General features: G+C 33.0%; 1 protein-coding gene across 5 annotated transcripts in view; it reads right to left on the minus strand.

The window, feature by feature from the left end:
* The window catches only part of NPAS3 (neuronal PAS domain protein 3), a 1088682-nt gene that overhangs the window by 1067387 nt on the left and 6977 nt on the right, over positions 1-14318 (minus strand). The window contains exon 1 of one of the 5 annotated variants that reach the window (XM_031949276.1): positions 10972-13288. The exons of the other annotated variants lie outside the window; for them this stretch is intronic. Coding sequence (XP_031805136.1) covers positions 10972-11006 — 35 coding nt within the window. The 5' untranslated portion in view covers positions 11007-13288. Of the gene's footprint in view, positions 1-10971; positions 13289-14318 lie in introns of those variants that run through there. 5 annotated transcript variants of the gene reach the window in all.

Consider the following 14318-nt stretch of genomic DNA (forward strand, 5'->3'; position numbering starts at 1 on the left):
ATCAGAAGCAATTTTTGTTTTGAGTCCTATTTTATATCTATTCCCCCCCCCCTCCCATGCTGTACACAAAAACCAAGAATACTATGGACAAGTCCTGAATCAATATGATTTCAAGTGAAGGGTTCCATCAGATTGAAGTAAGTTGGGTTAAACACAACTTATATACCAACAATTTTATGAGTAAAACCCATCATAGTCCAACAGGATATCTTTCTTAATCTTAAAGTACTATTCCAAGTTTTCTTTCACAACCTTGTTGACAATTACTCCTCAGCTTGATACTATAAGTAACCCATATTGTGAATTTACAGATATGAAAAGAGCTCTGATGGCCTTGGAGAGAGGTTATTAAATAGACAGATAAATGTTTATCAGCAGAAATCTAAAAGCCAGATTTTTAGAGAACAATTCATCATTTTTATCTTCATTTATATTCTTGTAACTATAAGGTGAAATTAAAATAGGAATTGTGAAACAATGTCCAACCCATAGAACTGGAGAGCCAAGTCACTAATTCTTCTTAAATAATCTTTCTAGTTATTGTGTCTTGGTTACCCCCTTCCATATAGAGGGGGAGCGTGAAAGAAGAGGGAAAAAAGCATACTATAAAAGCTTCAGTCTCTAAAAATATCTTCTCAGCACATTCCATTAAATATAAAGTCTATTTAATATCCTTTTTTTAAAAAAAGAAAGAAAGAGAGAGAGAGAGAAAGGAAGGGAGGGAGTCAAGAGGAACTGAGTTCAAATGTTACCTCAGACTAGATACTAGCTGTATGAATCTGGGCAAGTTATTTAATCCCAATTACTTTGAGGGGGAAAGTAACCACAATTCACAAATTCTTTTGAGTTGACCTAAACATATTATCTCATGATATTTAGATCATATCCTTCACATTTAAATAATGAAAATTTTAATTGGAGTAAGGGGAGAAGGCAGTACTCAAAAATAGAGTTTAAATGTTTTTTTACATATATTGGATTACTTGCCATCTAGGGGAGGAAGTGGGGGAAGAGGAGGGAAAATTGGAACACAAGGTTTTGCAAGGGTTAATGTTGAAAAATTATCCATGCATATGTTTCGAAAAGAAAAAGCTTTAATAAAAAATAGAATTAAAATTTTAATATCTCTTCTGCATCTCTTTTCATCTCTTTAATTTTGCTTCTTTAGATTCTGAAGTTACAAAAATTTGAAAAATGAATTTAATTTCTGTGAAACATAATTTTTTTGAGTCAGAGAAAAAATCTTTAGATCAAATATCTCTTTATCAGAGATAAAGTTTTAATATCTGGGATATCTAGGGGATTTGCACAACTTTTAACTTGAACTTCAAGTGGGGAAAAGTTAGAAGGTCTTTTGGCCAAAGATAAATGGTATTCAACTAGCACAAATAAACACAAATAAATAGTGGGTTGAGGATGACACCTATGGTTCTCAATCTAAAGGAATTACAAGAAAGTATAAAAGTTGCCACAGTTATTTCAACAATACTAATATGTTACCTATGACTTTTTTTTAAGGTCATAGAATCATTGATTTAGAGATGAAAGCCCTAAGATGTCATTTCATCTACCCTTCATATTTTGTGAAAATAACAAAGTACCCAAGGTCACAAAATTTTTTGTGCAGGGCAGTCAGGATTTAAATGAAATGATGCTCCTCTATAGTATATTCATTCCCCAATTAATATATTAAGAATATGGTTCTGCCTTGCCATTTCATCCTCTCCCCACATAACTCACCAGTCAAGTATTTACATCTTCCTTAAGCCTCACGGAATGGGGGAGATAAACTATTTAATATCTGAGGGGGCCCAAAGGCAGAGTTAAACAAGCTGAGGATTGGAGAGTAAGTACATCAAACATACGCATGACTTTATCAACTTCTGCCTTTACTGTCAAGCTCAAGCAACACTTTATTCATCATCTTCCCTGTCACTTTGCATATACTTTTGCTACCATTCTATTTCTTACTCAAGGATTGATTTTTTTTTAATTATTATTACTGCAAAGGGTCAAATTTTCTATTGCTTTCAGGCTCAACATGGAGTTGCTGTGACCATGGTTTGTAGGCCACCTTATTAATCTTCATTCCCTGGTCTCTTTCATATCCATCCATGTCAGCCCCATTCCTTCTATGTCTCTATTTCATTCTATCCTACCTTTCCAATGTAATATATGGAATTTAATTTCACTGAGTACAAGATACTATTCATAGTAGACAAAATATTTACCCCATAGAGAAGATTTTTTTGTTTTGTATTATTTCTATATTCTAAGTACTTATCACAGTTCCCAGAACTCAGCTAGTACTTAATAAATGTTTGCTGAGTTGTAAACAATTTAATATAGAGTTTACTTAATGCACTAGTACTAATAACAACAATTATTTTCCAATTCAATTTTTTGAAGCACAAACTTTGAATCTTTACAATGGTAAGAGGAAAGAAAAACATTTTAAAATTCTATTGAAATAATAAAATAAAAATGAAGAACTTATATAGTCTCTAACCCTTTACATTGGGTAAGAGGAAAGAATTTTTTTAAGTCCTGTTGAAAAAGTATAAAAGGAAAAAAAGAAAAAAAAAACTTCTATCATTTGGATGACATCTCACCATGGAGATTTCCTCCAATGCAAATGCAATAGGAACATATGAAATTTTCAGATTAATCCCCTAAGCTCTTGTCTATCCATCAAATTTGACTTTGTTAACTTTCTAGTTTGTGGCATTGGTCCTGGTTGCAAGACACTTCCAGAATTTCACTACTGCCTCAATTGAAATCAACCAGAAAATTTATTTAACTATAATATTGTGAGTAGTTTTTATTTAGTGTTATGTTGAGTCACTTGTATAGTATGTTACTTTAAGCTATAACTTAGTACACACTATTGCTTTCATTTTAAGATCCCACAGGACATTCCTGAAACAAGAAGTTTCATTTCAATGAGGTTTTCATAAAAGAAAAATAACTATTCTATCTTTCTTTATTGAATAAAACCAATATGATATTTATCATAATTAACTTAAGAAATCTTAATCTACTTTATATATCTTCATAATGAATATTTGTAAATATGTTAAAATCACTTGGTTAAAGAAAGAAAAAACAACATATTAATAGAATCCCTGGGTCACAAAGTCTAAATCACAGAATGAATTAATTAATCAACCAATTAACAAGAATTTATTAAGAACTACTAAGTGCTAGGTTAGGTGCTGAGGATTAAAAAAAAAAGTAAAACATGCCCCTCGAAAAACTTATCTTCTAATATGTGCCTATTATAGCGATGACAGATATACAAACAGCCATAGAGGGGCTCCACAAAATGAAAATATCATCATTTTACAGACTATGTAACTTCCTGACTTGGGAAGAGATTTCTTAAATTATATACCTTCTTATAACTATAAAGTGCAATGTCTAGAACAGTCAAACTGAACCTAACTGAAAAGTCCTAGAAGATGTAAAAAGCTTCATGATTTCTACAAGCAATAAATTTTTTCCTATTTCTTAATCAGTAAGTAAATACTATAATCCTTTACAAAATTCATAATAACTGATCCTTTTAAAAAGAGAAAACTAAAGAAAATCCACTCAATGCTATTATATAAATTGAAACACTATTTGTTATTGGGCAATGAAGAGAACTTTAACTTTTCAGCAACTGAAAATTAAAGTTAAAGCTCACCCAGAGGGCAATGGAAAGAAACATGGGCTGTCTATACCAACCTGATTACAAGGGTAACATGTTACCTACCAAAAATGATATAGAAGAGTTGGCATAAAGGACATTGTCAGACTGGATGAATGGAAAAATATACGAATGCAAAAAGTTGAGTTAATCATGCAGTCAAAATGAGAGACAGGTCCTCTGCTCCAGCTATTCCGTCAACGACTAAAGAATTAGATAGGGAGACCCCCCACCCCGAAGTCTGGGTGACCCCCCACTACAGAGGATTTACTGAAAGATATAGATCAGCTGAAAAGACATAGATGGGTCATGATCTCTATCATATAAGGGAATATCCACACAGATAAAATATTGTACCTATTAAAGTATCAAATGAAAAGAAAAATGAAAACTACTCCTACTTCTATGCATGGTTATTGACAGCCTAAGTATTCCATAATATATGGCACAACAAATTGTATATATGTGTCAACCCAACTATGACAATGATCTATGACCAACATTTGTTATCAAATTATTTCAAAATTAAGACTCAATTGCATACTGAAAAGTCATTTTGAATATTCTGATTCATAAATGTTGAAAACTACATGGGTTCAATATAATATTACAGTTATTTTTTTTAATTCCCTGAATCAACACTCATGTTTCCTGAAGTTTAGGACCTCTATATAACAAGGATAGTAAGTATTCAGTTCTTTTATTTCATATGATGCACAGCTGCACCACTCCTGTCAGGAAACAGGCCACAGGAAATTCTTAACATTCTGAGAAAAATCTCAAGATGTGGGACAGCTCTTTTCCGATGATTGTCCAGCAGATATTTACATCAAACTTTAAATGATTACTTAAAAGATTATTTTTACTTAACCTTGTATGCAGGTATAGACTTCTCTCTCTTTTAATAAGTACTCAATGTTATTTTTTAAAAATTAATTATATTCAGTTTTCCTCCCACACATACAAAAAGAAATAATAAATTAGTTCAAAACTATGGATGAACCCACAATGCAAGGTTTTAGGAAAATATGCCTTCATAATGTCCTGTGCTATTTGTGTTGAGAACTCTAACTCTTGCATATATAATTCCATTATACTTTTATAAATCAGGGTTTTGAAAATGCTTTCAAACCATTAATATATTTTCCTGGTTAAAATTCTTTGAGATGTTCTTAACAAGAGTCTTAGATAATGAATTTGGGCAAACTCTGGAACAGTCTTTACAGTATTATCATTCTCATTAATTTTCAGAACTACCCACTGTGTTGAGATGATTGTCATGGGCCTAAGACTTCAATTTGGCTAAATATTTTTGCATATATTTTAACATATAAGTAACTAACAGATGTGTAAATGTTAAGTTTCTATTGAAGAAATGGTTAAATGTATTTACTATAATCTCATAATTTGTTTGCTACACTAAATCTTTTCTTATTATTTCTATTTTTTTTAACTTTTGTCTATAATGGCCCCCAAATTTTCAAATCCTTCAAAAAGAACAAAACACAAAGGTTTTAATACATTCCTGGATTTTAAAAAATCATTTTTAAGGTATCAGCAATAGCAAACAAAAACTACTATTCAGTGACAAATAAAATGTTACTCTTCATTGAAATCCAAAATTAGTATAAAACACACTAAATTTTTCACCTAAGAGGAGTTCTACATTGACATTCTTATTTTTATAGGAATCTGCTATCAACATCTCCCCTAAAATGCCACTAAAAGAGAATTGTAGCTAAAAACAATATAACTTTGGAAAGAGTTGATGTAGATTATATGTAGTATCTTACTTTAGAAGAATTTATTCTTTTTTCCCCCTCCCCTTTTTTGTGCGTGTTATCTTTGAAGGCTGCTTCTGTTTCCATTGTTTCGTCTTTTAGCATTCACATATCAGAGCAATAAGTATTTCATTACTGGTTTATCTGTCCAGAGGCTTGAGAAGCAGTAACAATTAACCCTCCCTTCACAGTGATTGATACAGGCTTTGCTTTCAATTTGTTCCACTACACAGATCATGAAATTCTGAATGCAATCATCCTCATTGACCTACACTTTCAAACACACAGCTACAATGAGATGAAAGTAATTATTAAAAGGAACACAGGACTACTGAGAACTGAAACAAAGTCTTTAAAAAATCTTTTAGATGACCTTCTGGTAAAATTGGCAATATTTGATGTTAAGCAAAATAACAGAGAAGGGGCATGATCAGGAAGCATCCAATGCAGGTCGATCAATATGTGTTATGAGGATTATACTAGGCATAGTACCTATTTAGATGATATGTGAAAACATAAAGGAGTTTCTGTCACTCTAGAACTACTTAAAACAAATGGCATTGAACTCCAACTATTATTATTGCTATGCCCTGGTTTTTAAGGTATTTTTAAAAGAAAACTATGTGCATGTTTTTTAAAGTATCTTAACTTCTTACTTTATGTGGAAAGAAAACAAATTGGTCACAGCAAGGGACCAAGAATGTAAATGCAACAGTTAACTTCATCAGATGGGTTACATACCTGAGACTTACTTCTCTCCTCTATCTGAAGATTCACTGTAGGAAATGAATATATTTTTCACAAACCCTTGAAAAATAGCTTCAAATAAATATTAATCTCCTGCAATCGATACAGATGAGGAATGGAAAAGGATGGGTAGGAGAGTATGGTGGCTATTGAGCTATATTAAAACAAGGGTTGCAGTAAAAGAAAATCAGGGCAGAAACTATGCAGCTGCCTCAGGCTCTAATCACAAAACAGTGATGGAGATGAACCAATACTGCATGGATTAGCAATGAATTATTTTGAACTATAATCATATGCCTGCATGAAAGAGAGGCAAAAAACTAGCCATTACTCAAAGGCTGATCTGCAGATCTAAAGAAGAAAAAAAAGTAAAGTAAAATGGGAATAAATTTATATGCTAAACTAAGTCAGGAGAATAATGAAAATCTAAAATGTTGTTACACTTCAAGTAACATTCTATTTAATGTCTTCTCTGTACTATATACTACTAAGTATTTGCATGGTACAAACTATAAAGGGCTTGGGCTAGAACAGGGTTAAATCAGTGAAATTTCCTGTAAATTAGGAGCTGTTATTGTTTACCTGACAATCTCACTTATCTTTCTTATCCTTGCCATAAAATCACCCCTTGCCAACTTTCAACCCCAAATAGCAATGTATTTTGAAGTATGCAACTACCAAAGGAAAATGTCATATAAAAAGGAATTTAAGTTCCTTTGGCCCATCTGAAAAATTCACACCAAATGAACTGTTAGAACTAATTTTGCAAGGCAGGGGGAAAAATCAAAAGTGCTACTCGCAGAGATTCCTGAGATTCTTATGAACAGACTGTTTAAATGAAGAGCACTTTCATCAGTAGAGGAATCCTCACGTTTCTAATGTCTTGCTGTGCATTCTGCAGGTTATAGTAGCAGCTGGTAGAGGTCATATATCTTTTGTGAGCATCCCAAAAAGGCTCGCTGCCAGACTGTTAAATTATGAATAAGCAATGAACAAAAGAATGCAGATACGGTGGTGACAAGATAATCCAAGCAAATTTATCTATGACAAATTTCACAGGATTAACAAATTACATTTACACAGAACAATAAAAATGTGCAAAAAAAAAAAAATGATGAGCCTACTTTTTCCTAACAGCATTAGTAAAACAAAAAGACACCATTCCACTGCACATATTTAAATTTAACTTTATCTAAAATAAGACATTTACAGCATGCTGAAGTTATTGTTGTAACATCCCTTCCCATTTTAAGTAAATACCAACAATGCTGTATGTATGGTGTATAGGCATGTGTCTAAATTACAGGCATCACATGCAAAAGTCACATAGAAACAAGATGTGTGTTCTACCTTAAGATAGTCACAGAAAAACAATTTTATGGACAAAATGCTCCTTTAATCAGTGCAATACATATTAATTATGGGTCATATTATTTGTTGAGTCCTTCATGTCTTGAAGACCAAGTAGAAATGTAGTGTAAAATATTCATTCTTGCTATCTAACCTCATCAAATAAATTCTGTGCATTTCTAATGAACAAATCATAATTTCTAGATAGGGATTAGAAAAATTTTAATTATTACTTTAGGAAATTAGATTCATAGAGGTTTTTGATACATTGCTCTTGAATTTACTATTTTACAAAGAAATCTCTTTATGTGTCATTGCTGGTTTTTTATAAAAAGTATAAGTAAAATTTTTCTTATTAGTAAAAACTTGAATATATGCCATGCCCTTTATGAGGAAAATCTCCCATCATCCAAAAATAATAATAATCTACACTTAGGAATAAGGATCCAGCAATGTTGTGGCATACTACTTTTTAAAAAATAAGAAATGTTTTTCCTGAGTTTCAGTTGTATTTAACCTAGGTCCCAAAGTCAGATCATTTTCATCCTACATGAAAAGACTGATGATAATTAATTACTATAATCAGATGCTGTTTATTTTAAGATGATTTAAAAACTTTTAAATTTTGCCATCCCTCTTTTGCTCATGCTTCTTACTGACTCATAAAGGATTGCTCTCTCCCTTCCCTTGATCCTCCATGACACAGGTAATAAAGAACTTTATCAACATAAAAAGTCCAGGATCTCCTAATAGTCCATTTATGAAAGTTGGATTTCTTGGTTTAAATATAATTATTTCATTATGGTATATCAACAAAAACTTAGAAATTTCACCTGCTAAGCTAGATGTTTATCTATCCTTTGTGTTCTTAAAAAACAACTTTAAAAAATTTTTACTTTGTAAAAGAAATAAAAATTTGATTGACAATACTGTATCTGAAAAATACAAATGTAAATGAAGCATGCCTGAAACAGAGCTAGTTTAGTCTTCATTCTTTAATGAACAGAGATACAGAACTTTTGTATTACCAAGTTTCCCAAATATAGTTTTGCTAAATCACAACTTTGAAAGCTCTTACCAACCCAAGTTGGTCAAAAAGTTGACACATGAGCAAGAAGTCAGACAAAATTTTCAGCACCCATATTCTCTCAAGGGTCTTGGGGTGAAAGGAAAAGAAATTAAGGAAGTTATTGTTTATAATTTTAATTGGTTTATTTTTAGTTTTTAATGTAATGATAAATATAGTTTACCAATAGTGCCTACTCTGACAATTGATATTCCAAAATATTATATTTAAAATAACATCCAGAAATACATGTTTGTTTACTTCATCTTAATTTCTCTATATAATTCTGTTTGCCAGGAGCAAACTATTGAAACCTTAACTTTCAAACCCTACTTATGGCATCAGCAGTATACACAGAAGTCTAGGTCATATTGACCTAGTCATGGAAATGGGCTTGTCTAATGGATCTGCTAAATCGAATTATTTGTTGGTTCTCCCACTCAGTGTGTAAATGCAGCTATATAGAAATAACTTGCATAAATGCTGGTCAGAACATGTGCCTCAGGCATTTGACTCAAAACTACCAAAGCACGAAAATTAATAGTAAATCATAGAGCAGTGCCACCAAAACAAAGAAAAAAAATCCCACTAGCCTCTTATCTCTGGCTCAACATTGATTCACAGTATTATTTTGTAAACTATTACTTTCATGCATCAAAAGAGATTACCTGATATCCTAAATGTCCTCCCTGGGCAATGTATAACAGAGCTAGACCATTAGTTATAGTGTGAGGAACCTTTGTCTCAGAGGGCTCTGTATCTTTCATTCAAAAATCTCTGGCTTAAGGGAGCTAATATTAGACTACGGATGCTGCACTTGGATTACTTTCTATATCTGAATATACTACTTATTTTTATAAGGTGATGCTATCACAAAATCTTTTCAATTCACTATTACTTTGCTTATATTTATATATAACCCTTTCTTCTTAATTCTGCCAAAACACCTCAAACCAGTTTGGTTAACAAGTATTACTCCTGGTTAACTGACCTACTCCTGGATCACATTGACTAATGGCATTAAAAAAAAAATCTCAGAATGTAATAATCCTGACTGCCAGTCTTGTACTATAATTATTTTATTATACAGTCAAAAAAAAGAGCAAGATATCTACTTACTCTCTGTAATTGTTTATATTTTCAATGTTAATACAACTTTGCATTAAAGATAGCTATTTTCAAGAGATGAAAGAAATGCTGAGCATACACTAGGACCTATCATAATACTATGCCCAATAAATTCTGGTGAATGAATGAATGAATACTAGATACATATGTCATAGATAGTGTGAAATAATGAATACTTTTCTTGCTCTTCCAAGTTTAAAAATCAAGGCCACAAGTATCCCATTTAATTAATAGAACTTTTCCTACAATGAAAATCTAGCCATACAAAACTCTAAAATAAGTGGTTTTGTCTATAGGTATTATTGTAGGTACTGAATATACAAGCAATCACTTTACTCTTATCCAAGCCATATCATGTTTATGTACTGTAATCTTGCTAATATTACTACAAATTATTCTCACTATCTACAGTTCTATCAAATTTAATAGTCCAAACATCCTATTCACACTAATGGGGCTTGGTGCAGTAAAAAATAACATTCAGTTACAGTTGGTTCATTGTGCTGTCCAATGAAGAAAAAAGATCACCATTATGATGAAAATACAAAATTGGCATTAAATGGAAAACAAACATTAGCATGTTTTTTATCAAACATGCTTAACATTTAAAACAATAAATCTGAAATTCCAAAAATGTTAAATTTTTTTAACATTTAAATGAAATGGGCTTATAACAAAACTGTTTAATCTTTTTCCAACATAATAAATTTTTCTATTAAATTTCAGCCAGATTATACCTGAAGCAATTAAAGATATGTCTGCACAACACCTAAACATATGATCTGTCAATTTAGTCAATATAGCATCAATACAATCAGTCAAAGTGGTTAGTTCTTGTTCCATTGGCTCACAACCAATGAGCGCACTACATGTTCCACTTTTCAAAGAGTTTTTAAGACTGTGCCAACAAAGAGTAAAGGTCTATTTGCTGTGTTCTTATAGGTTAATTCAACAGAACTCTGCAAAGGGAAGAGACTCAGAAGAGTTTTAGAAAAATAAGAGGAAAACTAAGAGTTGAATAATTAATGGTATTATAAAGTACATTCCATTGCTGAGTGATTTAAAAAAAAAAGTGGACAATTTTTCCTTCTACCTCAAAAGGTAAATATCTATAAAATTTGGGGAGGGGGGGGCAATAATTTTTCATTTAAAAAAGCGATATTTAAAAATTGAGTTTGGAATTAAAAAAAAAAAAGAATATAATGTACCTGACAGCGAAACAAAATTTCCATAAGACTGGCATTCCTACTGTCCAGTTTCAAACCAATGTGATTTGAAATCTCCAGTGGATCAAAGTCTAAAAACTGAGGTAGAGAGAAAGAGTCAAGGGGTTAATGGAAATTCTGACATTCTTTTAAAAATAGCTCCACTACTGGGCAGTACCATTCTGACACTGTGTTAAAATTAATGTAGCACATTGGAGGAGAAACTCAAAATTAATACCCCTAAAATACCAAATTGTTCCATTTCTTGGAACATATTTACTGTGCAACATATTTCTCACAGTATTTGTTCCTGATAGAGATATTAACTTCACATAACTTAGTGAGAAACAAAAAATTATATGTTAAATAATGTGGTGAAAAAGCCACAGAGGGCAAAAATTTACTTTGGATCCCATTAGGCAATGAAAAAGTCCCAATATATACATTTTATATTTAACAAACCCTAATCAAATATGAATCCCAATTAATGTCATTTCTAGAGTTGTTTTTAATAACAAATCACAACCAGCAGCTGACACATTTCAAATTTTGTATAGTTCTATGACTAGAAATCCATAAATCAGAAATCAGAAAGGATGTTGTAATGTGGGAGGGTGCTATTTAATAAAGGTCATTATAACTCCTAGCTCTAAAGCCATAAGATCTAATATCCTCTCTGGTAGCTCCATGATATGCTCATGCATTATAGTTCTTGTTGACAGTCTGTTGCCTTGGAAATATTTCATTATTTCAGTTTTTTCCATTTGTAGACCCTTGGCCTTGTGATATGAAGGCCACCCTATTTCATATTTTCGATTATCATTTAAGCAATCTTGTGGAGCTATTTATATAAAAGCAAGTGTTAGACAATGCATATCATCATTTATCATTGCTGTGTTTAAGCTTATGCTGTAGAAATAACTCCCCCCAAAAAATGAGGGGTTTTTTTTGTTTAAACCATTAGTGCTGTGATACTGTGATATGCTATGCAAAGAAGCATAAAGGTATTACCTGTATGACATTTCTGTTTCTCTAATTTTCTTGGTAATATATGAAAATGAATGAAAAAATAAATTTTAAAAAATCTAGGCTAGGGCTATATAATCTGCAGCCTATGTAAGTTTAAAAGAAAGCCATCCAAGTTTAAACTTAAACTTAATAACTTCTTAAATCGCTCTTTCAAGATGCTCAAGAAAAACAATTAAGCTACAGTTGGACTTAACCAAAAACAATGTCAAGGGAAAACATTTTAATTCAAATTTTGGAACATTATGAATATTTAGGAAAAATTCTTTTGTACTACTGCATTAATACATTCCAGTCATAAATAAAGAAAAGTGATTTAAAGCCACTTTTTTTCTTCTACAGGTTTTTGATTGTTAGCTTATCTGAACAGTAATAAATGTTCACTAAAGCATCAACTATTATAAAATCAGTAATTTAAGGTCATTTTTCATCTGTAGAACAAAACACAACCGAAAATAAGCTTTTATAGTCTTTTAAAAACACACTTGTATGCAACAGTTGTCCTGAAAATATTATTAAAGTTTCAAGAAAAGGATGGGCATAAATTTTGAGAGAAGACTACATCACTGGAGCAAATAACTACAAAGAGCAAATTGATCCTTTAAAAAATCATCTGACTTCTTATTTCTTGATACAAAAAGTCAAATCAACTGACACATGCAATGTTTATGCTTAAAGTGTTAGGAACCTTTTAAACCCTGATCACAAAGAGAGCCCTTAGGGCACACAACTGTTTGGCTACAGCAGGCCAAGTTTGTAGTTATTATGGTTTAAGAATTTAGTTTACAACTCCTTGCTTCCTTCCTTTCCTTAACATCACCCTTTCCTTTTCCCCTTTATTACTCCTCCCACTCCCCACAGGGTAAGCCTACTCTGATCCAACCTTTAAAATGACAGCATCAGAGCTGAACAAGAAGATGCTATTAAAGGGCATTAAATTAAATACAGTATATCCTCCTACAACTTCAATCAGAATTTCAGACCAAGTGTTATTTAGTTCAGCTCTCAAGTGGAGCAGAATAACAAATCGCGCACTTTGATTTACCTTCTTCGAATGCCAAATGGAGACAGGTGATAAAGAAAGCACTCATGCACAGGCTATGAAGTTTCCCCTAGAAATTAATTCTATCTTCAAGATTCCTATCTCAGAGAAATTCCCAAAATGGCACACAAATATGCTTCTGCTGGAGAGATTACTGGAGCTGTCCCAGCAAATATACTCAATACTAAACACAACACCAGGTTTAAAAAGGACAGAAGGGAGGGAGGGAGGGAGGGAGGAAGGAAGGAAGGAAGGAAGGAAGGAAGGAAGGACGGAAGGAAGGAAGGAAGGGAAGGAAGGAAGGAAGGAAGGAAGGAAGGAAGGAAGGAAGGAAGAAGGAAGGAAGGAAGGAAGGAAGGAAGGAAGGAAGGAAGGAAGGAAGGAAGGAAGGAAGGAAGGGAAGGAAGGAAGGAAGGAAGGAAGGAAGGAAGAAGGAGGGAGGGAGGGAGGGAGGGAGGGAGGAAGGAAGGAAGGAAGGAAGGAAGGAAGAAGGAAGGAAGGAAGGAAGGGAGGAGGGAGGAGGAGGAAGAAAGGAAGGGAGGGAGGGAGGGAGGGAGGAAGAAAGGAAGGAAGGAAGGAAGGAAGGAGGGAAGGAAGGAAGGAGGAAGGAAGGGAAGGAAGGAAAGGGAGGAAGGAAGGAAGGAAGGGGAAGGAAGGAAGGAAGGAAGGAAGGAAAAAAGGAAGGAAGGGAGGAGGAGGGAGGGAGGGAGGAAGAAAGGAAGGGAGGGGAGGAAGGAAGGAAAAAAGGAAGGAGGAAGGAAGGAAGGGAGGGAGGAATGAAGGAAAGGAGGAAGGAAGGAAGGGAGGAGGGAGGAAGGAAGGAAGGAAGAAGGAAGGAAGGAAGGAAGGGAGGGAGGGAGGGAGGGAGGGAGGGGAGGAAGGAAGGAAGGGAAGGAAGGAAGGAAGGAAGGAAGGAAGGAAGGAAGGAAGGAAGGGAGACTGAAATCTATAAATGGTTTTTTGTTCCTCTCAAAAAATTCATTACTCTGATATAATAATACAATTCAAGTAATGAAATGAACTCACCTAAAACACCTAAAACAACTCAAGAAAAGTTAATTATGTGGTTTCTAAATGATAAAAAAAACTTTAGTGTTTCTTCTGAACCAAAAATTTTGAACCACAACATGTGTTACCTGATGATCTGTGATTATTTAAGTAAAACAATTACACAGACCATGCAAACACTGAAATAAGAAATATATATATATATATATGTAGGAGAGAGAGAGAGTGAGAGAGAAGAGAGAGAGAGAGAGAGAGAGAGAGAGAGAGAGAGAGA

This window comes from Sarcophilus harrisii, chromosome 2 (assembly GCF_902635505.1).
Source record: "Sarcophilus harrisii chromosome 2, mSarHar1.11, whole genome shotgun sequence".
In the NCBI taxonomy this organism is placed as follows: Eukaryota; Metazoa; Chordata; class Mammalia; order Dasyuromorphia; family Dasyuridae; genus Sarcophilus; species Sarcophilus harrisii.